At 41.7% G+C, this 26,182-nt stretch overlaps 1 protein-coding gene across 1 annotated transcript; it reads right to left on the bottom strand.

The window, feature by feature from the left end:
• Nucleotides 1-2,642: 2,642 nt before the first annotated feature.
• On the bottom strand, nucleotides 2,643-18,757 carry MYLIP (myosin regulatory light chain interacting protein). Its single transcript, XM_056332021.1, has 7 exons — nucleotides 18,515-18,757; nucleotides 17,391-17,581; nucleotides 7,978-8,163; nucleotides 7,061-7,258; nucleotides 6,568-6,732; nucleotides 4,373-4,793; nucleotides 2,643-4,003 (listed from the first exon to the last, which is right to left on the bottom strand). Exons 1-7 carry the CDS (start codon nucleotides 18,599-18,601, stop codon nucleotides 3,914-3,916), a joined length of 1,338 nt encoding a protein of 445 aa, XP_056187996.1. The 5' UTR covers nucleotides 18,602-18,757; the 3' UTR covers nucleotides 2,643-3,913.
• Nucleotides 18,758-26,182: the final 7,425 nt, after the last annotated feature.

Here is a 26,182-nt window from a genome sequence, read left to right on the forward strand (position 1 = left end):
TTTGTAATAGTTGTAACTCAAAATACCTCAACATCCCACCTTCGTAGTCCCTCGCAGGTCACGCTCTCCATAAGCAGAGATCTTGATGCAGCAAAGGGAGAGTGAAAGCCAGGCAGATACTGGTAAAGCCCTAGTAGCACAGATGTAGTTATAGCTAAATCACTGTCTTGTTTATTAGTAACATTTAAGTGTAACAGTATTTTAGTAAAAATGTCCCTCCTACAGTTCTCCTACTCAAACCCTCTCTCCACATGGCCACTTTGGAATGCTGTTGTACCGTCAGGAGGTACAAGGAACTAATGGGGCTCCTGCTCTTGAATTTACTCTGAGCCACGCTGTCTCTGGAGGTGTTTTTCCCATTTAGGTACTTGTAGCAGAAACCTGAGACTATAGCCTTTTACAGTGACATCGCACACACAACAGGATTGCAGCAGCCGCAACTGCAACTCTGAAGATAAATGAGAACTGAATTTTCTGTGAGTTTTCTTACCAGGCTGTACTAGCTTTGGGGAGCTGACTTCATTACGAGTGCCTGGTATGCACAGAAACACTAACATAACGTGTGAGAGGCACCAAACGAGGCTTTGTAATCAACCCTCCTGCTCCAGAGGGAGAAGCATAAAGGACAAACTCCAGTTGTTCCCAAAAAACTATGCTGCTACTGCCACTCCCCCCCCCCCCCCATTACAACATTCAGACAAAGCATCTTAGGAGGAAGAACAGCACCTGGGCAAACACAACCTGATGTTTTCTGCAGTACAGCTACGTGGCACGTGGAATCCAAGACTTCCCATTGTTTCTCTGACTCCTTGCAGCCCTCAGCAGCTCACAGAGGCTGGACACGGTACTTCCTGTAACAAGTGTGCTGGAACCGCAAACACTGAGCAATGCAGCAGTTCTGCATGGTTAAGCAACTTTTCCAGCATAGCATGAACAAGTACATCTCAAACAATGCTTCCCAAGAAAGCTGCCTGCGAACAAATCAAAGCTGCTCTTACATTGTTTCGCATCCTATTTGACCTTACATATAAACCAAGCGGGGCTGTTTGCGATTCACAGCGTTCAGAAGAGGTTACCTGGTGCCCAGCTCTCAGAGCAGGTAACAGGATTTCACCAAAACCACACTGGCTGCGGAGCGGATCGACATGTCCGTCTCGCCCCTCCTGGCTGGAAAGAGCCACTGGGCTCTGCTCGCACCCCACGCTCTGCTGATACCAAAATAGGCTCCCAACAGCCCCAGGTACAACCGGTCCTTGCCAGGCTCCTGCCCAGGCCTGTACCTCACCGCCCCTGCCCGACGCTCTCCGTGGCTTTTCAAGTCTAGGCAGAGCACGTTTTCAGAAGTCACAGGCTTTGCCTGAATTCCACCGATGCCACATAACCTGTCAAACCCCACCCTGATTAGAGTTCCAACTGCTGAAATTGTTTATTAGGGATATCTAATTACACAGCCGACTTAATTACCAGGACCTGGAGTTAACACTTGCCTATTTTAACAGCATGAACTTGTCAAGTGCTTTAAATCAGACACATGTATTAACATCTACTTATATCAATTTACAATCCATTTCAGCCAGCTGCCATAGGATGATGGATTAGATGTTGCTAACAATTCTGTAGCACAGAACAGAGTGATGTTGGGAAGCCGGGAAGGTCTGCTTCAGCACTAATGTACATGGGTGCAGCAGCTGGATACAGTCTTTGAAAACTCATGTACCCATGCCTTCCTCATAAATGGCATATAGGGACAATTTTTCTGCAGAATTATAATCTTTGAGAGTAAATTCAGTAGCACCCACTTGCCAAGTTGAAGTTTTCATCTTTAAAAAGGCACCTTGTGCACACCACTCTACATTGAGTCAAAGAGCACTTTTATACAGGATTAGTTGCCTAGTTGCCAGTATCTTCCCTCTTCCCTGACCACCCCAAAGTATTTTTATGTCCAGGGCCTCAAGCTTCAATCCCCAATGACCTGTCTTAACAAGAGGACATGCTACTCTGCAATAATATTTTTAAATAGCAATAAATTTAATTTTAAGAGGTCATAGGTAAGTAGCTTCAGTTCATACTTGCCAGAATAGAGCTCCTCTGATGCCAGCACTGTCTTACATCCTCCAGCCAGAGCACCGTGCTGGAAGTGCTCAAGCACCATCTCTTCAAGAACTTGAAAGCAGAGTCATAGGTTAGTAAATATAAATAGCTTCAATCAAAAAACCCCACAACACAGCAAGACATTTGTAATTAAGAGCTTTCTAGACAGGACTACTGAAACTCCAACTCTCTACTCAAGCTGTGTTTGTTTTGTTTTTTTATTTTTTTATTTTTCTCATCTCACTGGAACATACCCCATATATCTGGGGCAATTTTATTGTAGGGAAGTTCTTCAAAGTTAATTCTGAAGGCTGTTTTACAGTTGGAATATGGCAGCTGTTGTAAGTACACTGCCTGAAACAAAGGTGGCCACAGCATCTGTTTTCCTCCCTCCCATGAAATCTGCATGCACCTGAGGAAACTTCACTAGCTCTCAAAACATGACACAACATTCAAGACTGTAAACATTAAAATACTTCATGCTGTATTTTCAGTTCAGTAATGCCTCAGATGATATAAGACTTGATGTTCTGAAATTCAATAACACAAAGTAGATTTTTAAAGTCCTTTATTAATCTGAATATAAAAAGACAGAAGCTGCCTACGATATAGGACAAAGCTCTTGCTTCATGAGGAAACAAAATCTTCTTTACAAAGTGAAAAAATAAATACCCTCTTAGAGTAAGGTTTATATGCTAATGTGTCATAAAAAAGTAGAGTTTTAATATTTTAACAAAATGTCTGTGCAAAGAAACAGATGCATAAACACACATTACTGCTACATTAAGGCAATATGAAAAGTATAGTCAGAAAATTTCAGTAAAGTGACAGTGTACTTTTCTAGCTTTGATTAAGCCAGTATTGCACCCAAACATGGTCTCTAGTTCCCTCTGTACCCTGGAGAATACACTAGGAAACCAGAGCCCAAAATGCCCAAGTAGGGGGGTGGAAATTAAGAACATTTTAGCAGGGAATGACCTACCTAATAAAGATGTTAACTAAAGAAAGCATTTAAAGTTATACACAATGCTTTAGAAATTAATGGTACATGTTTAATAGTTTAAAATCAGTCTCCAAAAAATAAAGCCAACTTAAAAGGGCAGCTGACTACAGCTCCCAAGACCACCGGCCAAGCTGGATGTGGGAAACCTGGGAGCACGTTGACCATTGAGAGCTGGGAATGAAGTCCCCCAATGCTTCCACAGGACACTGCCAGCCAGAAGACCTTCTTGACCGACCCTCAACACTGAGATTAACTTGTCTTACTCTTCCAAAGCTATTCTGTCAGAATTGTTTTCTATATTACAGAATTTGCAGTTAAACAAACTGGATGAAGCCTTGTAACTTTAGTTTAAGAACCAGTTTTCTTCAAAAGAAATTCTCTCCTCTTTAAAGCAGTTTACTAAAAGCAGAAACTATGAGCCATACTAAACTGATATTTGTAAAAGCTACTCTTACTATCAAAATAAACAAAGTGACTGTACTAAAAAGGATTTAGAGAGTGTAAAATAAAAGGCTGCATTGCTCTCACTGGGTATACCTGTCTGTGTACACATTTCTCCAGGGTTACCAAGCTCTGTGGTAACACCACCATGCTACGAAATTAAGCATCATTCTCCTTTGAAGTAAAATCAGTTATACTTCTGCTCTCAAATGTCCCAAACCATTTTGGACATGCTGAATGACAAATGTGTATGTTGAAAAAATGACATATTTTTGCTTTTGATCATGGATAGGTGCCAGAGTGATTGCCTTCTTCACAATCAATGGTTGCATCTCATATTAGTGCAGTTTAAAGAGTACATGATGAGTTTAACGTAGATCATATCACAGTCAGATTGAGAAGACTGGTGTGGGTTGGCAAGTACACATGCTGGACATGCTCTACACGAGATCTGCACACAGGACACAACTGGAAAGAAAAAATATTAAGAAATTAGTTTACTTCATATTTTGAGTCTCTACACTTACTGGAGACTTCCTCCACACACAGTAACAGAGCACTTCTCCATAACCTCTGTATTTATAACAGGGTATTGTGAGAAACATGCAGCTAATCTTTACCCTCATTGCAAGTTCAGTTAGCACAGCTAAAACTTATCTTCCAAACACACTGTCTAAACAGAATGTTCTTCTGAATTAGTTTACCACAAACAAAATTGTAAATATAAAAGTTTCACTAGAATAGCAACATAAACATATTAATCCATGACTGAGGTATACAGAAAGGCAAGAACTCCCACATATCTGGTAACACCCATCTTAATGATCTTGCAATTACCTGTAACTGGGCAGCACAGGTCTTGCAGCATACGGTGTGGCCACAGGGACAAAAGGTCGAATTTATTTCTTCCTCACAACACACCATACAAAGCATGGACTCCTTTAGCTTCCGCAGCTTCTCTTGCAGAGCTTTTGTTTGTTGGCAGCTAAGACCCTCACAATTGTCACAGTTCATGCTACTTTCCGAAGACTTAAGGGGGGAACTTGGTGGGGTCTGGTCACTTCTTGAAACAAGATCCACAATGCCAGCATTATAAAGAGCTCGCCTTGCATGATCATAAACTTCTTTTGATGTTCTTTTAATGTCAAAGACATATTTTTTACCAAGATTAATGTTTTCATTCAGGAATAGAGATGCTAGGTGGCCCTTTAAGTCTCGACTATATTGCATCATGACAGCACTGGTGACAGTGTCACACCTATAAAACAATGGGACAAATGCAAGCTTGGTTAGTTAATACCAATAAACCTACCCCTACAGTAATTTGTGCCTAAAGCTGAAGTAACAGCACTGAAATCAAAGCAAATAAGAGTAGTCTGAGGTAAGTTAAGCTCTGGAATGTTGTCTGCAAGACAACTCTACTTTGAAAAGTGTAAAATGGAAAAAATACGTATTTTACATCTTCATAAATGTGAAGTGTCTGGTAAAACAGAGTCAGCCTATGGAAGGGCCCTTCAGGCATTATGCTAATACAAGCAGACAACACTTGCTTAATCCATGGTGCAGGTTGGCAACACTTATTTACACAGTGATTTCCAAGCACTGCATTACAGAATTCCAATTAATAATCTTTGGCATAACACTTCTTTGTTTAGACAGGCTCTCATTTTTAGCCTAGTCGAGCTGTGTCTTTAACCAAACTTCCACTCAGTACTTTAAAGGCTAGTGTATCATCTGAAGGGAACCAGTGCAAATGCAGCATAGAGAACTAAATTAAGGCATCTGTATTTGCCACCAAGTATGTCAACTACCCTAAACCATGCCCGTCACATTTCAGTGACAGTTAAATTCTGCAGAAGTCTAAGGCATATCACTTCTCTAGACAACATGGGAAAGAAAAGCCAAACAGAACAACAAGGACTACAGCCTCACAGGGCCCAAGGTCCAATATCTAAGCTATGGCCAAATCCTATCGCCTAACTAAATTCTGCTCAAATTAAAATGAGAAACTGCAAAGGACAGCAGAAGTTACAAGCAGAGACAAAGAACAAGTTTAGATGGTCTAAGTAGTTACATAATGCTTTAATTGTCTGGAAAACAATATGAAGAGTGCAGAACAGCAGTCCAAGGGCATGTCATTGCAGAACAAAACAAGACATGCTTAACATCTGGCTCACAAAAATAGGTAGTGGTTACGTGCCGATTAGCTGCAGTGGTTAGAAAGGCAACTAATTAACATTAATTGCTGTAACTGTATTAAAATAGATAATTTGAGAAGCTGGACAGGTCTTTGCCTAGTGTAAGTACCTTCTTCTAAGTCCAATTCTTCCCTTACAAAGTAATTGAAACTGCTGTGTGGTAGTTAGAGAAAGCACCACTAAGTGTCTTTGGCAGTTCTACTGATCAGTGTTGGGCCTCACAGTAGGAATGAAAAGGGGTTTATAAAAGCCAGCCTTTGACAAATGAGTATCACAGCCCTACCCCAAAGAACACAGGATAAAGACAATGGATAGCTGCTGGCATGAAACAAAATCCTGGGCATGTGAGCAAGTAGAGGAATTGTAGGAAAATTTAAATATATGGGACAGAAAGGTGGCATACAGGTAACTTCCAGCAACTGGAGGAGCCAAATAAAGGAGAAACAAGGCGTACATGTACATCTGAGCTACATATTCTGAAGGACAAGATCTTTTCTCTTCCTTTGCTCTCTCATCCTCCTACTCACATAGGGACAAAAACCTATGTGCTGTTTATGAAGCATCAAAGAACACAGCAAGTTTTTATTCTGAAGTGTTGTTATTCATAGAGGTAGACTGAGAAGTTTCGCTTACTTTCTTGTATTCCCACACAACAAAATGGAGAGCAGCAAAAAACTGTTCAGCTTCTGGACTTAAGAGGAAAGTAGAGGCTGCAAAGACAATGACATTTCGCAAAGAATTTCCAAAGAGCAGTCAGACCGCTGGCTGCTTAAGTGCTTCATGCAAATACTGTGGAAGAGAGCAGCAGTAGTCGACTCCAGTGGCAGTACCAACCTGTAAAATGCATGTGTCTCTGTAATTGCTCTGTAGAGTCCACTTGCTGCCCTTGTACTGATCATCTTGAACAAGAGAACTACACTATTACCAGACTCCTTGGTAATGGTCAGATATACATTCTTCCCAGACTGAGTTGCCATTTGAACAACAGGGTAAGCAATCCTGTAGATGAATATAAAAAAAGAATTGTTTAGCTTTTAAGGATAAGGGTATTTTCCACATACTACTACAGCCTAATTTTTGGGGGTTACAATAATCTCCAACTGTGGTCTGTAATGCTGGACTGAAGATGCTGCCTCAAAAATACATATAGAAATCAAGAGTACTGAGGCCAGCTGTCATCTTGATAAGCAGGTAGTGTTCTCAAACCATACATTCCAACAGCCCCTTTTAGTAATTTATAGAGCAGTTGTGTATTTATGTAAAAAAGAGAGGCATGCTCAGTACTTCTGAAAAATGGAAGATGAAAATGGTTCCACAAAACACATACCTGTTGATAGGACTGAAGTCATCTTTACAGATGCATATGCCTTCAGGTCCAACACCAATGAGGAGTTTTTGCCCTTCGCTGTCTCTTACCGAGTGCCACTCTACCCCATAGTTCTCCAGTGTTGTAGCAATCTGTAGAACCTGGTACTCAGCAGAAGCTTGACTGAGACCTTCTAGCTCCTTGTGCTTTGCAATAATGCTGTTGATAAAAAGATTAAGGATAGGTGAAATTAACTCAGGTGTGTGCCGTTACTGTCAGCAGCTTGTTTTAACATGGGTTTAGATGACCTAGTTAAACAGATTAAACACTCCTGACCTGCTTTATCTGGCTATAGACTTCCAGTAACCATGATAACTGGAAAGAATTGAGAATTACCCAAACATCCTGAGAATGCTTGAGAGACAATACTGTGCATTTTCTTAATAATTAAGAAGCTACATGTAATCAAGGCTTTCCAACTACCCCCCTCCAACATATTTACCTGAACAACCATTAAGTTCATAACCAAAATAAGACCTACAGGAAAGCATGACAGTTTTTGATACTCAGGAATTTAGCTTTGAAGGTGTTTCAGGAATCCCATTTACTTGTCAGTGTAAGGGTACTAAGCCAGATAAATTCTTGTTACTTCGTTTCACAAGTGTAGGTCTAAGATACACTTGCAAATTGATTACCCTGCTCCAAGTACTATACAGCTTTTGCTCTTCACAAAAAACCCCAAAACTATTCATAATTGAGCTTAAAAGTGAACTGAAATCAGAACAGTAGTTAAACATTCAGGTTGTATTTTGATCTGCAAAGCCATCTAAATTGTGTTTTTAAGAACACAAGGATCGAGTACAGCATCAACAATAAAGGGCATAACATTTTATTCTTTTGTCTCCAGAAAGGAGATTATATCATGGTGCTCTTTTTACCTCTCCAAAATGGTAGTGGTGAGCTCTTTCGCACACAACTCTTCATAACTGTACTTGGCGGTGTTCTGGTTATAATCTCCAAACTTCATCTGTGCCAGCAATGCACTAAGTTCAATTGCATGCTCTGAAGAACACTGAAGATTACCAGCAAGAAGATCTTCTTTTATATGCAAGAAAAACATATGCCTGCAATGGAATCAGAAATATTTGCTTACACAAAACATTGAAAGATGTTTGTAATCAAGATATGTATCAAACATCTCAGGTATGTTTGAGTAGCCATTAAAGTCTGGCACAGGGAAAAGGGCCTCCATCTTATTCACTTGAAAGTTGAAGTTACAGTCTTCAGTTGTATCTAAAAGCATATCATGTTCTTAAGAATAAGAACTGCTTTAATCCTCAAGACCACCTAGCAATTTCAATTTAGTGAGAAAAATATCAGTGAGGTATTTGGATTAGTTCTGTTTAATTTTTTGGTTGCCATTTACAAGTTACTCTGCATTTCACAAAAGCAAATTTGGGAAGAGCAGCCCAAGACAGCATACACACTTTCATCACGCAACAGGAGAAGCCATACACTTTATGCAGTAGAAATGCCTCTGCCACCACAGTCAAAGGGAAGATGGTGCTTTTTCCAGGGACATGATTCAAACTCAAAACACCTGAAGAGGCACTGTGGAATAACATACAACAACATCTGCTGTGTAAGCACATTTCTCAGACCAGCCTTTACACTTGATGAAGGCAGGCTTGACAAGTAGCTGGAAAATTCACAAAGCTGCTCTTAATTACCCAACAGGTCAGTTAGACAAATCAGCATTTCCACCAACATTAACAGCAGCCTGCTATTTCCTCTATAGCCTACCTTAACTTCTATAAATTCATCCTTATCTCCCCTCAGGGAAGACAATGTGAATTTCCTACCATTTGTTCTTAAGCCTCAACATGTTTAGAGAAACCAAATACAGAAGTAGTTATATATCACTGAAAAAAATCTTTCAATAAATGAAGCCTAGCACCCACAGATGTATGTCTTAGCTTCCACTGTAACAGGACATTCACATTTTACTTTTCTAAAGTTCAGTGTAATCTACTTTCTTTAAAAACCTGTAATTAATCACTCATTGAAGCTGAAGATTCTAACAAGTGATTAGCTTTCCTTCCAACAGGAACTTTGGATAATCTGTTATGTATATCATGTTGTAGCACTCTACAATTCCATTGTAGAGCAGGGAGAACAGGGCTACTTCTTCAGCACTATGAGCAATTATGTAACTTGGAAAATCTGCGTTCATTTTTAGCTTTACTATGTAACTCCTGCAGCTAATACTGGCCCGAAAGATGCCCTGTATCCAGAACTTTTGTATTCAGGAAAACAGATACAGAATTATCCCATAAGCTGCCCTAGAATCCATTTCCAAACCCACACAACAAGTGACATCTTCAACACCTCCCTTTGCAAGCAGCTTGAGGCATGCCTGAGCTTCGCTGCAGTTGTGACAGAAGTGCTTAACTGCATCACTCTGATGTCTAGACAACAGTCTACACTTCAGCAGTTCTAGCTGGGGTCTGGTGGGAGCAAGTATGCTCACTGTGCTGCATACAAGTTTAGGTGGCAAGAGGATCAGAACTTCAAACATTACAGTTGTCTCCACTGTTAACAGGTTAATCCTGTTCAGGCTTTTTTTTTTTTGGAGCCAAGTCCCAGACCTCTGCTACAATCTTTCTTTCCTTGTTACCTTTTGGCTCGGGCCACAGAAAGCCCTACCCTGTGGCTTTTAAAATGCACTGGTTGTACATGCTCCTTTGGGGGCTCAGTCCTTAAATCCAAACAAAGTATTTGCCGAATTACTAAAATGCTATGGCAAAAAAAAAATAGTATGCATTTCCCCAACTCCAATCAACATTTCAGAAAAGAAATGGCTTTTCATGCACTTTTGAACCTCTTAATACTAGAACAGGTTTTCCAGTCATTATAACTATGTACTAATTACACATGCAGTATTTAAAAGAAGTATCTAACAATTTTATTCTCATTCACTGAAATGTGTTTAACTACCACACCTAAATGCTTGGATCTTCCATTTTATGCATGACAGCACTGACTACACCAGGAAAAAAGTCAGTCTTCTCCCCATGCTGGGAAGACCTTATTGACATCAAGCAGGGAGCTGAAAAACAAAAGACTGCTCCTGCAAATACAGACACATCACAGAAGCAACTACAGCAGAGGCACAGCTTGTGCTCTAAAAAGCCAGTAATGGCATAGGTAGACAAAAGAACTAAGGCACAATGTGAAACAGCATCACATCAGCCAACATACTTCCCATAACTGGCTCATATCACATAAGGGAAAACATCTCACAGACTAAGTGACTTTGCATTTTTCTGATAAAGGGGACAGATATGGCATCTATAAATAAGAGACAGTTATTGCAAAGTAACTAGAATTATGCAAGTTTGTGTCCTGGCTTACAATGTGGTAAGCTATTTTGTTAAGTCAGAGAAAATGGACAAACCCACCCACATTTAATAGGCCATCTCACAGTCATTGGTTTGCACCCAAAAACCCCATTGCTGGCCCAAGTCCATTGCCTAAACTGCACCCATAATTGGTCAGAAACTAGTTAACATAGGGCCTGCCTATTTTCAAACAGCAAACAACTTTATACTGATATGCCACAGCAGCTACCCTGAACCAGAGGTCAGGTAGCAAATTCACTGCTGATTTGTTGGTTTGTGGTTTGTTTTTTTTCATTTTGGATCCTTAATTGTGTTTAAGCAAAAGCATCTAGAAATTTGAAAGAGCTGCAAATATTTTATACATCTGAAAAAGCAATTCTGATTAGTACAGATTTTGATCAGCCCATCCAGCCTTTAAGACTACACTTCTCCCAAGTTAAACATTAATATATCCATGGCAAAAATCACCCTTCAAGGTTCAAAGCATGACACCAGCCAGAATCTGATTATAAAAGCACATTTTTCTTTCTTTTACGCAAAACTAAAAAAAGTCTTTTGAACCTTAGAAAGGCAAAAAAAGTGCTTTTATTGCTGAATACAGTCAAGCAAAACTAAAGCATTAGGAGCCTTGAGGCAGTTCCTTATCTAATTCTGCAGTCTAAAGGACCCAACAAATTGTCTGTAGAAAACCCTGTCATATTACAGATTCTATTAGCCACCAGAAAGTATTTAAGTTTTTGTAAATTAGATTGTGACCTAATCAACAGCACTCAATCCACTGCACTTCCACTCTAGGAATCTCTAGGTACAGTGAAAATATTGTTAAAGCTTTTCCCATCTCTAAATATACTGAGGCTGTACAGTAAAAGGGTACTCAGTTTTTCAAGGAATTTCAGTGTTAGTATTTTACACTTAATGGAATTTATTAGTAAGTTTAAACTGTTAAAACTGAGAACTGAACTGTGCATAGCAAGTCCTCTAAAGGTTGCATTTCCAACATCATGGACAATGTCCTAGTTTGACCACCATGTAAGAAACTAGTTTGTTTCTGCATCATTCACCACTTCAGTTACACATAATACATTAATACTACCTGTTATAAATCTGAGAAACAAGTCACACAAAAGGTATGTTTCCTACTGCCTGCCCCAATATTCTCCTGGCACGCTCTGCAGCTTTTCACTACTTTTTCCAAAACTTCATTTAATCTTTAAATCTTCATAGAAAACAAGTCAGTCTTCACAACTCTGAACTTCAATCAATTGGTGTGGCTCCTAGTCATCTTAAAACCTGGCAGACACATTGGGACATTGAACAACTAGTGGCAGCTTTAAGAACAAACAGAGCTTTCCACTGCACTTGTAGCCCAAGTTCTACACACAACAGCATTAGTACAAAAGACAGTCTATATAACCTAAACCAGTCTTAGTTTCCACCCTGAACCTCATGCTAGCTAGATATTCCTGTGGAATAAATCATGGCACATTTCCTTTGACTTTCACAGTTCAGAACAGTACATAGGAATACTGCTTAGAGGACAAAGCATTAAGCTGCCAAAACTATATAGTCACTGCCCAGGCAGAATTTCTTCCTTTCCAAAAGAAAAAGCAGTTTTAAAATTAGGACAGGACTACATGCTTTCTTCAAGCACTAGATACAAAATATAAAGTCAGTGTAATCTTTTTGCCCCTGTGCTTCCCATAAAATTCAAGTTCTATGTCATTTTACTGAGTGTTTTAATATGCACATGTACAGTGTGATTAATGTGTTTTAGTTGCAGATAAATAATTTCACACAAATGCTGTAGAAAGGGAAGGTTGCAAGGAAATTTCAGCAGATTTTACAAAAAGCTAAAAGCTACCAAACCGAAGTCACAAACCTAGATATTACATCAATCCCTTCCTGCCCCCTCTGAAGCAATTTATGCAGGCTCACTATACTGAACACCACTAGCAGAAACTGATGTCAGCATTTCAGTACAATGCAATTCCTACAGGAGGCAAATCACCTCTTCTGTATTCATCTGAGCTGGCCATGACAACCCCACAAAATAAGTACTACAAAAAAGAGTATATGCAATAGAAGATCGATTTCTCTTTCATAATTCATTAAAGACAATTATGTCCATTACAAATCAAAGTTCTGCACTGAAAGCTTTGTTTCTACTACTTTTTAAATCCAAGGAAGGAAGACAGGACAAAAATCTAAAGACTATACTAGAAGTTTTAAGCTGTAAACTTAGCTGTCAGTGGAAAAAGTGACAAGCCCCAATCCTTTACAAATATAAGTATCTGTGTATGACTAACAATTCCTAAAATAGAAATAGAGCCAAAAGAGCCCATTTCTTCACCAGACTACTGGCAAGAACCTTAGCATACATCCCAAGGAATTGCCCGTTCTCTTTGGGGTATGACATTTCTTACCACAGGGTAGGGCTCTTCCCCCTGCTGTGAATTTACAACTCTCTGTAGTCTAAAGGAATCAAAATAGAGAGGCATAATTTTTCTCCCTAAAAATATATTGAAAAAAGACCTCTAAATCTATAGGAATAATATCTGGTTTTAGAAACAGAATAAGGCCACTCCACATGAAAAAGCAAAGCCATCAGTTACAACTATGTTCCTCAGTATCTTTGCTCTTATTTGCTCTCAGCAGGGTGGGTGAAAGGTTACCAACTACAATCAACTCAGATTGAAACAGATTCATTAAACTCATCCTGGTGTCTACTACAGCAGGCTTTTCTTGCTGTATAAGAAATATGACTCCACTGCACCAGCCAATGTTGTAAGATAACATTATGTTTTTTTCCTATTTCCTATCTACTACATGTGTAACTTTAAAATATTTTGCAAGCCAGCTCTTAATTTTAACTAATTCATCAATACAACTGGTTAACAGTCCTGAACTGATGTACTTTGTAAATAAAAGTCAAATACTGGGAAACATCACACAGCTTTCAACCACTTCTAAAACATTACCTATCTCAAGCCTGGCAAAATACGGCTCTTTCAAATGCTTCATGAGATTGTGTGGCTTGTTAGAATCCGACACATTTTAAATTGTCATGGTTTACATACAAATACTCAATTTTCAGTCATGTTACACAAGACAAGTAACTGCCCATTTTGAATCACATCTGGGTAAATCTTACATTGCTGAAAAAATGATTCACTTCAAAATTATTTCCACTTTTGTGCAGTCACCACAATGTTGTCTTTATCCTGCCAGACTCAAAAACCATTGTTCTCCTGGACGACCGCTTGGCACAATCTGCCTCTTGCACAGCTCGGCAAACTCTCTCAGTTAAGGTGAATGCCAGCTTCAAGACTTCTCCACTACATGTTTCACAAAGGCAGCTTTTAGCTGAAGCCCAAGAACTTTCCACCCTGAGACAGCAGTGCAGGCCAATCACTAATTGTAGTTGGGCTCCGTGAGTGCCATGCCATTGCCCATTTGCCCAGTGGCTGCCAGCCAAGGTTGCTACTAGCCAAGGATACTGCCAGGCAGTGGCCTGCAGTTATACCGCTCTACCCACCCAGGCCCTCAGCACCACTGCCAGCCCTCAGCAATGCCTGCTGGTCAAGCACAATCTTTCCTCCCAGCCCCAGCTCCTCACCCTACTTCAGAAAATCCAATCAGACAAGCACTCATAAATCATCCTGACAAAACCCCTGCTTTTTACTTTTTTTTACTAACTGTTGCATTACCTATCAAATACAGGGCACAGTGAAAACTAACACAGAGCTCATGATCTAGATCTCAGACCATCAGATATCTTTAAGCAAAGAGACAGCAGTCATTTTCAAGCCAGTGTGATCCTCCATTCAAAAAAAATAGTTACTCAAACTGCTCTAAACAAGCACACTGTTCACATTTCAGACTTTGTTTGTGAAACTGGCCAACAGCAGCAGATGAAATTTGAATAGTGTTCTTGCACTGAAAACAATTCCAAACTACAAAATCCTGTGGTGAAATTCAGTACCAGGCAGTCAAAAAACCCCCTAGAAACTGAGATCCAAAGAACAATAGAAAGAAATCACTTTTATTCCTGTAAAAAGAAAGAAAGTGCCTTATGAAGGGGTTTTTCTTTCCCCTGCAATTCTTCCATTGACAAAGCACTTCATGAAGGTCGTTTGTTCCCATAGTGGTCAAAGGTACAATAACCTGCTCTGCCTTTGCACTCAGTAGGCAAGAAGGCTCCCCTGCATAAGAAGATTAAAATGCATGGGGTTGTGATCTTCCACTGGATTGCACAGATTAAAGGTAACAGAAGCAGAGGTTGATGTTCAGTTGCCAGATCAGCTTCTCACGCAGCATGTAGAAACCTGAATATTAAATTGCTACAAACATACACCCGAGTTGTAAATTTAAAAGACTAAGATCTTTAACAAAGCAGTACAACTGAGGTCAACAAAGCTTCTGAAGTACATAGAAAAAACTGGTAACAACTGAGTCCCAACATTTGCTATTATCATGATGAAGCATATCAACAGAATTTAGAATTACTTGCAACCTCCCAGATTTACAGAAGCAGTCTCAACATGCATCTTATTTCTATATAAAACCTGCATCAGAGGCAGCCAAGTAAAAGACTGGGAGACTTCCTCAGCAGTCTTCACACAAGGGACAAGACAGCAGCTCTGCTAGAATTACCTTGTACACGAGTTGTGGACACAACTGCTAAAGGAAACAAAGGATACCCATCACTGCTTCTTCATCAACTAGCACACTGACTTTGCAAGTAAAGGTAAAAAACAAGGTGTCAGCTGTAACAGTACAGCTAATCCTTGCAATTCCATGATACACCTATTGATTTAAAGTTCAGTGACTGGTTTCATAGAATGTTTCATCTTCTCCTTGACACCACAATTGCTTACATGAAAACTAAATATGAGTGCACAGCTATGTGCACACACAAATCTTCAAGCAGACCCAAGTAGGGAAAAAAGGCTCATCTGAAACTGTGTCAACACTACAGAAATACACATTAACCACAGACACTATGGAATTCTAGGTCTGCTACATGTCAACTCCTGGGCCCACACAATTAAAAGGCAGCTACCACAGACTGGTTTACAGCTTGGTTTTAGGAAGAACACTAATAATACTCAGGATGTAGACTGCACAGCTTAACTGAAACCTCAGGACTATTCACATTTGCAAGAGTGACATTAAAGGCTAGTTTCAATGCCTGTTGCTCTCCAAAATTTTAAGTAATTGTTTCCACAGCAGAGTTTTACTAGATCTGATGACTGAGCCTCTATTAATTTTAAAATGGTTTGTTGAAAATACTAGCTTTAGAACAGTCTTAATTCATACATAAAAGAAAAAGCCTGTCCCACCTACAACCTTTTGAGTCATCTTTATAGCAGAGAAGTACTTGCTACTTTGATGTATATATACACAAGCTCTGTCACATTCCAGCTACACAACCTGTCTTTTAGGCCCTTGGGGTATGTTTCACCAGTTCAAGCTCTCTAACTTGTGCAACCTGCCAAGTCTTGCATTGACAGTGTTGAAGGCAAGAACACAGGTGTCTGCAAAAACCTTGTAAAGCTGAGCAAACATTCATCAAGGATGGCATAAAAGTGCCAATACACCAGCTTTAGGCTTCCTCTGGTTCACTCTGATTTGGTCTGTGTGTGGAGACACATCCAACATGCTCAGAGCAATCTCTTCTGCCTCATCAGATATGAAATTGTGTTGCTCCTTTTGTTCGACATTAAAATCCTTCATTATTTGGTTTTAAATAATCTCAGTGAGTACAACTATAAATAAGATGACGAACTTCTTCAGGGAAAATACTCCCAAATGAGGCACATCAAAAAAGGAATTTGGTTAGAATGCATTTGCCCAACTAAAGCTATTATATAGGACAACTACAGTCTAACTTCATAGCAGCCTGAAAACTTTTCAACCAGACTGATGAGCTAAAACCACTGCTCCCCAAAAGCCTCTCCTCTGTACATTAGTTCAAGAAACAAGACAATATATGCATGCTCCTAACTCAAAAGCTTTTCTCTATAAAAACATTGGACCATGCCGTCAGCCTCTGACCAAATTATTTAGACAAATATTCTGAAGAACTCTATTGTATTCATGGTCTTAATTCTGAAAGGACCAAGTTAACATGAATAGTGAAAACATGTTTTGACATTATCGTACAGACACTAGATTTTTATTTGTCCCATTTATATTAACCAGACTATCTAAAAACAAACAAAAAAATGAGTTGAAAGGTCAGCATTAAATATATCTATGCACAGCTTTCTATGAAGGTAACTCAGTTGCTATTCACGTAGTAAACAAACTCAAGGAGCAAAAGCAAATGTTCACTATAGTAATCTTAGGAGACTCAATTTTTACAACTGGCTAGCAGTATAACAATTTGGTTAAGAGGACTGGCAACAGAAGCAGCAAAACAGCTGTTTCTTTTGTAGCCTCAAAGAGCCTGTAGCTATTTGAAAGTTACTGTAACATAATACCAGACAAAAAGGAATTCAGCAAGTTTTTGCTCTGTGGGAGGAATTGTTTCCTGCCTTTCTGTACCAGTGGTTTAGAACGACCTAGAGTAACACCACTGAACAGGGGTTACTATCGGACATGCAAATACCATATAAGTAATATGGTACTGGTAGCTCATTTTCACCCACTTCCAGCACTAAGTGCTCATAGAATTATGATTCTATGATTCTATGATTACTTATTACACTGATTACTTACTGGTAGCTACACAATATTTAAAAATATCAGCAGGTTTTGTTGTTTTTTTTAAAAGGAATAACATTTAAAGAACACTAAGGCTTTAAAACTACACAGAAAAGTCAAGCAAGATTACCAGAAGTAATAACTAAGAAAGAAATAAAACCAATGTGTAATTACTTTCAGAAGTTACACAAATTAAAAACCAAATAATAAGTTAAGTCTACTTACAATCATCTTTACCTTACCTTGTTTGTTCTTGTAAGATAAGATGCGGCTCTACAAAAAACTTTACTCTTAATTTCAACCGGTAAGGGGCTAAACCATCCATCTGCTGGGAGATTCTGTTCCTCAAATTCAGCCACAGGTTCTCCCCTTTGCTGCCAGTGAACTGCAGTCCAAAATAATCAACTTCTATAATTCCCAACCTTCTGCAAACCTGAAAGAAAGAGGTCCTTTATAATGAAGCTACAACATAATGATGAAAGTTATCACCTGAATCGAGCATCGTTTCAGACTGCTCACTTAGAACACAAACAAATAAGCCCTGCTGGGAGCACCTTTACACAAAAGGTTACTTAATTACTTGGAGTTTAAGTTGCAAACAAAAGAGCACGTAGACAAATACCAAGAATAAACTGGGAATTTCTCCACCAGCTGAAAACCACACAGACTTCCACGGTCAAATCTCATCCCCCCTTCTCACCCCCTGAACAGGCACTTAAGAGGGTCAGCGGATTTCCAAAAGAGCTGAGCATCTGTTATGCAACACCACAGCCAGCAGCGCTTTCTAGGCAAGAAGAAAAAGAAGTACAACCCTTAAGTTTTATTTAGGTGCCACCACCAGACCGGGCTGCTGCGTTCGACTCTCCCCATCGTCCGCCCCTGCCACATCCAGGCGGTGGCGACCAAAAGGCGAAACCACCTGGCCCAGCACGGCCCCAGCAGGCCACGGGGGCCACCTCGGCCCCGCCCGGGCGGCCCCACCCGGGCCAGGCGGGCCCCACCGGTGCCCCCAGCTGAGGGACGGCTCCGGCCGGCTGCGGGGGCAGGCCGGGGCCCGCCTGGCCCACAGGCGCCGGGGGGGGAGAGGCGGGAGGGCCGGTGCGCGCCCGGGCGAGGGATGCGGCAGCCGCCGCATCCAACATGGAGAGAGAGGAAAAAAGAAAACAAAAAAAAGGAAGAAAAAATACAGAAGGGAAGCGGGGAGACCGGGGCGCCCCCCCCGCCTCACGCCCCCGCCGCCCCCAGCCGCCGGGGCGCGCGCCCGCCGGCTCTCGCGCGCGCCCCTCAGGCGGCGGCCCGTCACCCATCGCCCGCCGCCCCCAGCCCCGGCGGCCGGAGCGGAGAAGCGCGCAGCGCGGCCCCTCACCTGGTTGAGGCAGTCCTCGCCGTTGGCTTTCGCCTCTACCTCCACCTCCATCACCACCGCGTCCGGCCTGGTCACATAGCACAGCATGGCTGGGGGCAGCCAGCGCCGCCGCTGGCACGAACACCCGGAGCGGCTGGTACGGCCGCCGCCGGCGGGGAAGCGCCGCTGTCGCTACAGGCTGAGGTGCCCCCGCGCCCCCGGCCGCCGCCCAACGCCCGGCCACCGGCAGCGCGCTGCCCGCCGCCCCCGTGCCTGCGCTCCGCCGGCTCCGCTCCCTCCTCATATACCCTCCGCCTCCCCCTCCCCCTCCCCCCGCCGAGCGGCACCTGCGGGCCAATCACGAGGCGCCGCTCAGCGCTGCGGGGCCGCCGCCGCCACCAATCAGCGCCGCCGTCCGCGGGACGCTGCGGTGGCCGGGCTGGGCGTGTTGTTGTCGTCGCTCTCTACCGCCCCCTGCCGGGCCGCACCGCCCGCGGCCACCGGCGGGACACCCGGGGCCACCGCCACCCCGCCCGGCCCGGCCACCCCCCCCCCCCCCCCCCCCCCGCCTCAGGCCCAGCCCGCCGCGGCTCGGCAGCCCGAAGGAGCCTCTCCTCGTGGCCTTTTGCCTCGTCACCACCTAGCGTCCCCAATTACCGGCGTCCACCGTCACTTGCCACAGCCCAGCGCCTCGCACCTGGGAATCGTGTCCGGTAAAAGCTGGCTCTGGTGAGTGTGGTGGAGGCCCAGCCCGGTGGGGCCTGCACCCCCTTGACCCCCCAAAAATCAACGTGAGTGCGAGTGGCCATGGGCAGTGTGACCACCAGGGACTTCCAGGGCCGATCTCTAGGCCTCGTGAACCTTCCTTTTTGTCGAGGGATAAAACCCGCCCGGATTCTCTCCCATATTCTCCTTGGCTGTGGCCCAACCTTGTGTTACACCGCATTGAAAACGCTGGAAATGTGGAAATTTTAGGAAGGGCCTGTCAAGCGATACCACAGCCTCTGTGTAAGGTCATGCTAATGCTCGATGGAGCTTTTACACCGGTTGATTTCTCTGTGTGTGAAGCCTGTAGGTGATTCCCGGCCAAGGGAGGGACACCTGCACTGGCGGAGCCCTTAGGAAGAATTTATTTGACCAACATACGCCGTGTACCTAAAGTAAAGTAGTTTATTGTTGCTTTAGCAATGTAAACTGGAGCAACGGGGAAGACTAAGCACAAAATGCACGCTGTGTGGGTTTCCCAAAACAAACACAGCATAAAGCAGTGCTGAGCAGCCCAGTGATGAGGAGCAGGAAGAACTCGGAGAATAAACGGGGATCTGAAAATGCAGTGAAGGGTTAATAGGAAGAAGAGCAAACCACAGCGCTAATGCAGGGTCACCACAGGGCTCAATATATTCGCTTGTTCCCCTGAGTATGGGTCACTTCTGCTTGGGTATTTCTGCTGTGCTTGTCAGGGTTGTTTGTATTAAATTCAGTTTGTATTAAAGGAACGCTCAGAATAGACACTCATTCTGCTGGGAACTCTGCAAACACAGTCCAGGGAGCTCTAGCCATTTTGCTCATGTGAACTCTGTAACTAGGAGACTGCTCAGTTCTGAACCAGGCGGAACTGTAGGAGGCGAGTAAGCCTTGGGACATGAGATGTCAAACATGTTTCACCTGTACACTTACTAGCTCAGATTTTCATGCCCAGGTCTATAATGTTTTAAGTTGAAGAGCTTAGAGTCTTAGAAGACCAGATTCATAGAGTGAAGCGTGGAAGAAGGGAACTAACATGAAAGAAAGATGAACAAAATTGCAAAATTATGTTAATTCTGAGATTTTTATGGGGAAAAACCTCCTTGGAAGGGTCTTAACTATGAGGGGATTAGCCACTAAAAAAACCCAGAAAGTATTTTAGTATGGAAAAAAGCCTGTATTCTCCACTTGTTCTTTAATTTCTGTTGGAGTGGATGCAGGAAGTAAGATTTTAGGTTTATTTTAGTTGTAATTCTATATATTGCAGTGCTGTGGTATTTTGTGTGATGTCTTATTTCTGTCATAGTCAAAGGAGTCCTAGAGTTGTTATGAAGAAGAAACACAAAAACTGTCATGATGACTCATGCCATTAGTATTTTGATATCCTCTCTCTGACGGCGGCTCAGATCAGATGTTACAGAGGAAGGTGCAAGAAATCTTTATGTAATTGTGAGGTAATGCACTTGTACATTTTCTGTAGCACTAAACAGTTAAAGCTGTCTTATACCTAATAGGTTAGCCTTTACTTATTTATCCATGTTATTTGTGTACTAGGAATCAGTTCACCTTGTGCTAGGCATTGCCCAGACAAACAGAAACACATAGTTCTTGTCCCAGAGATCTTACCTTTTCTCTCTATATTAATATCCATTCTGTGTTTTCCTTTTATCTGACTTAATGTAAATGCAGGTGTTCTTATTATGTCTGTAAAAGAGTTCTCCTGCTTTGAAATCTGCTAAACTGTAAGCCACAAAAATAGCTTGTGGCAGCAGGGTGCATTGATTGGTTAAGCCCTCTGTAAAACAGCCATTTTTTTACAAGGGTGTCATCTGGACACTGCTGTCATAGAAATATATTCCATTTCACAATCTCTCTGTGATATTTTATTCATACTGTACAGGAGGGAGTAAAAGGACTGAGTCCTGCATTAGCACACAGGAGACAGCTCTCGTGACAAGTGCCCGTTGCAACAAGTGCCCCTGTCTGAGGGGAAAAACTGGAACATCTTACAGCCTCCTGCCTGGTCTCTTTGATGAATCAGCAGCACTCAGTGAGGTACACTGCCAGCTACTCATGGCATGGATGTTCATCCTTTGTGTATCATAAAAGAACATTGCTGATCAACATGTCATCTCGGTGCTGTATGTCATGAAATGCGATGTGCTGTACAGTGTTAATATCTCTATGATGGGTCAGTCTTCAGCTGTTGTGTCAATTTGTGCGTAAGTCATTCACCTTATAAACATTAATATATTTAAATTTCCTTGCCTAGCACTTGTTGATTATTTTTCCTTGATGTAATCCCTCTACAAGGTTTACTTTTGGTCACATCTTACTTCACAGAGCAAATATTAATTGCATTGCCTCCTTGTCTGACATTTGAATGGAAAGCTTGTGAAAAATCCAGTTGTTTGGAGAAGGGAGCTAATAAGTTCCAGATCTTTGAATTTAGACCCTAACATGGCAATATTGATCCTTGTTTTCAATAAAGGCTAATGCCTCTCCTTGTGCAGATTTTTGTTCACAATTTTCCCAAGTAGTTGCCTCCAACCTATTACTGTGATACTCCATCTTGTGAGGAATCAGTGTAGTTACGGTCTCTTTACCCAGATGTTTATGCAAGATCTTCTCTAAGATCCTCTCTTGTGTTGGTTGTTGCCCATAGTATTTACTCTGAAAAAACTGAGGATGTTTTACTGCTACAGGATACTATGCTATAGTGTAAAAGGTTAGAAATGCTCAGCTGCTGCACGTGCTCAGGGTGAGGCTTCATCAAGTATTTAGAAGTACCTATCATTTATCTTTACCGTCCGTTGGTGGCAGTCACATTAAAGGCATTCATGGAAGTACTGTGTTATCCCTCTTGGTGCCAAAGGTGTGCTCTACAGACTGCGAAGGAGACAGTAACACAGACAAATTATGAGCTTCTGTGTAGCCCTGTGTAAAACAGCAGCCTGCCCTTCTGTGGGAAAGCTAAACACCAACAGACTTCTCACAGTGCTGGTTGTGTGTGGTGCCTTTTGTTCTAGCAAAAATGAATTGGTTCATGAGAAAATATTTTTCATTGTAATCCCAGATTATATAGTAATCAGTAGTGGTATGAGGATGTAGGACCTGGCTTTCTGTTTCCCTGTTCTTGTACCTTGTGTATGTTCTTCTGCTGTTCTAATTTATTGCTTTCTCATTTTGTTTGGCTTAAATAAGAGATATTGAGTAGGTTTAAATACATACAGTTCATTAGGCTATTGACGGATTATTGGCTTACTCACACACCTGTCACAGGAGACCTGTGAAAGGCCAATCTTCGCAAGCCCAGAGGAGCACAAGGGGCACAATGGCAGGCAGGAACCCAAATTAAAGACTTAAGAGGGAAAGAGAACCTGTCTGGTCCCCTCCCAGGGCTGTCTCAGCAGAGCCTCAGCCCCAGTGTCCAGGCGTGAAACCCATCACCGTGAGCCATGGGGAGCAGCTCTCCAGGTTCCCCCTTGAACTAAGGGGGGTTGCTAGCTGGAGGTGTGGGGCACATAAGGGGATGCAGGACAAGAGCTTTTGGGGGTTGAACCGGATTTATTATGGATGTTCAGGGGAGGAATCAAAGGCAGGACAAAGGAGGGATTTAAGAGATTTGGGCAGCAACAAGTGTGGGATAAGGGAATAAAAGGATGCCTCTGGTGATGCCCTGCACCTGACCAGAACAGTCTGTCCTGTCTCCTTGTTAAACTCCACCTTCAACTGTTTTCCAGTAAGGGGCTCTATTCCCTGTGGGTGGGTGGGTGTCATCTGTGGTGCAGCAACTGGAGAGAGTGTGGGTGTGACTGCTAGAAAAGAGATTACCAGATGAACCAGTGAGTAGGTGAAGTGGGCTGGGGGTCAGGACGGGTTTGGAGTCTCTGAGGGCTACCTCTGTGTATGACAGCAACGGCGTGTCTGTAGGGGAGAGAGCACAGGGGTGTGGGTACTGGGAACAGGGGAGTCCTGGACAGCTCTGGCTCTGTGTGTGTGTGAGGGATGGTCTGTACCAGACTGTGTATGTGATGGTCTGTACCAGAGTGTGTGTGTGTGTGTGATGGTCTATACCAGAAGCTGGAGTAGGGGGCTGCAGCCTCAAGAGCTTGTATATCTAGGTGGCGGCAGGTGGGGAGACTGGGATCCAGGGGCAGCTGCTGGACAGACTGTCTAAGCCCTGCTGTTGGAGGGCTCCACCTTGTAGATATGTTTAGACATATCTATATACATATACATATACATAAACCTTGTAGATATGTTTAGACAGACCTCTGTCCCGCTCAGCTGGAGCAGGGAGCAGGATGAGGCTGGTGGTGCTGTCAGTGTTGGTGTGAGCGCTCTGCGTATCTGCCTGTGGTCTGTATGGCCAGCACTGTGTCTGTACTTATATTTGTGGTGTATACATGTGCTCTGTGTGAGTGTGTCTACTGGGAATAGATGTTCAGCCTCACTACTGGTTGGACCTGGGGGCATAGAGTGGCAGCCGCCTTGCCTCTCTCAGGCTGCCGGATTAGGTATATTTTCCACTAACACAAATCTTTAAAGAAAAGCACTGGAAAGCACATACCATACCATTGTTGCTTTAGTTCTGCTTTCCATTTTTCTTTTTATTTTCTGACTGTCTCTTTGTATTCTATATCAAACTGAGTAAGCGAGGCCCAGGTCAGCACAAATGCATTTTAGGATGATTTGAAATGAAACTGAGTGGGATCACATGGTCGTAGTCAGTGTCTTCTGCTGTCTCCTGCCTGGGTAAAATTGCTCTGTGCGTGAACACAACAGTAGTGTCTAGCTTCTTTCTTGTCACTGTCAAGGCTGCTGGTTATGTTGCAAATGCACATCACTCACGTGGATCATGATCTTCCCACTGAGAAGCATGGAGGGAAGCATAGAATTGAGGAGCTATTCTGACAGTGATGGTTGCTTAGGGAAAATACCATAATCCATCCATAAACACACAAACACTTTCTTTTCTACCTGAAAGATTCTTTTAGTGTTCTCATAAATATTATGCCTCTGTCTGAACTTTTTGAAAAATTCTCCTCTGCTCCGCACTGTCCGCAGTGCTTAACCAGCTTCAATGGAAAAAATGTGTGTCAGTGACTGACATCCTTCTGACAGTGCTGGTTCACCTATACCAGTATAATGAACACAGAATAATGTGCTAAGACTGCCTGTGCAGCTAACAGGCCATAAGGTGAGTGTTTTGTGAAGCATTGTCTGGTGGTCATCCCCAAGACTTGACAAAATTAAAAAATAAAAATAAAAAAATTAGGGATGTCAGTTCAGTCTTGGAGTATCTGATCTGGGACATTTTAAAGACATAAAAACAATCCTACCAGCTCAGACCAAGTATTCATATAGCCCTGAATCCTGTTTCTTGCTGATTTAGTCCAGTGGTAGACAACAGCATGCTTAACATGCAAGAGGTACTTATTGATGCCTATATGCTGCAAAGTGCCCGAGGCCAATACCTCATGGTATATCAAAGAGTATAAGAAGAAATTTTTATTCTTTCTCCCCAGAATCCCAGCTTCCACTGATTTCAACTCAGGGACTTCTAGTCTATTTTTGTGTTAAGAGAAATAATTTTGTCAAGTGGAATTGAATTTCCTGCTCCAAAACCTTCCCAGTTTGAGACCAGTCTCATTGTAGAAACCCTGTTCTTGTGGCAACATGTATCAGCTGCTTGTTTAATCTATTAATTCCATTTCCTAACCAATTAATTTATAATTGATAGCATAAAGAAGTCCTTCAGTCTGCACTTTTTCAGAAGCTCCTAACATCAAATCACCTTTGAATTTGAGCTTGTTTTCCAGGTCATTGATTCCATTTCTGAGCATTTTACTTCCTTTAGTGCTTGTAGAATGGAGTCGTCATTGATTATTTTCATGTTGTTAAAAATGTGCTCTCGTGTACTAGAATCAAAGCTTTCACAAATTAAATTCTCACTAATATTTGTTCCTACTACTGTCACTATAAGCTCATATATTAAATCTGTTTGCCCTTCCTCACACCACTTTCAGAACTTCCAGGACATTGAGACAAATGGCTTGGAATTTAAACAGATTAAAATACAAAGAAAGACTTGGTATAATAGCTATTTTTGTATGTGTCAAACAGCTAATAACACAATTTTCAAAAAATTTCATCTATCTAGGAAGGTTTTACATTGTCATAATAATAAAAGTCAGTTCCACAAAATACAAAGGGGTATAATACAAAAATATCATATCAAAGGTATTTTTTCATTCTGTGTTATCAGAGCTGTCAAACGTTAATTTTATAAATCTTGTAGTATAACCCTCATGGTTTTATCTCTGTCAGTCAATCAATATAACCTTTTTAATGTGCTTTTATTACAAATAACACCTAACAAAGAGACCTGACAAAATACATATTTCTCTATTTCTGTGTGATTTGATCTGTGCATTTGAACTAACTTTGCCTATACTCATTTCCACTGTTCCTCTAGTGCAAACCCATCAGTTGTTTGTCTGAAGAAAATGCAACACACTGTCACTGATGGAAAAACAGGAAAAAACCACCAGTGCCATTAAGCCTTGGTATGATAATAGCTAATATAAAACAGTAAAAATGTAAAATCTCATAATAAATTCTACTTTTTTCTGGTTTTTTTTGCAAGGTTGATTTTTAATCTGTGTGTTTTCTCTAGCAGTAAAGCATAGGGCTTTCAGCAGTGCCTGAGTTTTAACATTATTTGATCTCAGGGGATGGAACTTAGTTTTAAAAACTGAGTCATGCTACTTTCAGCATGATATTTGCTATGAAGTATAAGACTACTAAAGATGTGTATGTACCTTTTTAGTGATGCACTTTATAATATGCTAGAAGATATTGATGTATATTAACTGTTTCATTTTTAGTGCTGAATATATAGTTCTAAATAAAATAAGCATCGGTTTAATTATTTAATCA

This window comes from Falco biarmicus, chromosome 3, assembly GCF_023638135.1.
Source record: "Falco biarmicus isolate bFalBia1 chromosome 3, bFalBia1.pri, whole genome shotgun sequence".
Classification (NCBI taxonomy): domain Eukaryota; kingdom Metazoa; phylum Chordata; class Aves; order Falconiformes; family Falconidae; genus Falco; species Falco biarmicus.

Excerpts from the sequence above, each read along its gene's own strand:
- MYLIP (XM_056332021.1), bottom strand. The coding sequence starts at position 18,601 with ATGCTGTGCTATGTGACCAGGCCGGACGCGGTGGTGATGGAGGTGGAG. Across the intron at positions 17,582-18,514 it reads GCGAGGACTGCCTCAACCAG|GTTTGCAGAAGGTTGGGAAT; the intron begins GTGAGGGGCCGC and ends TCTTTCTTTCAG. Across the intron at positions 6,733-7,060 it reads GACTTCAGTCCTATCAACAG|GATTGCTTACCCTGTTGTTC; the intron begins GTATGTGTTTTG and ends ATTCATCTACAG.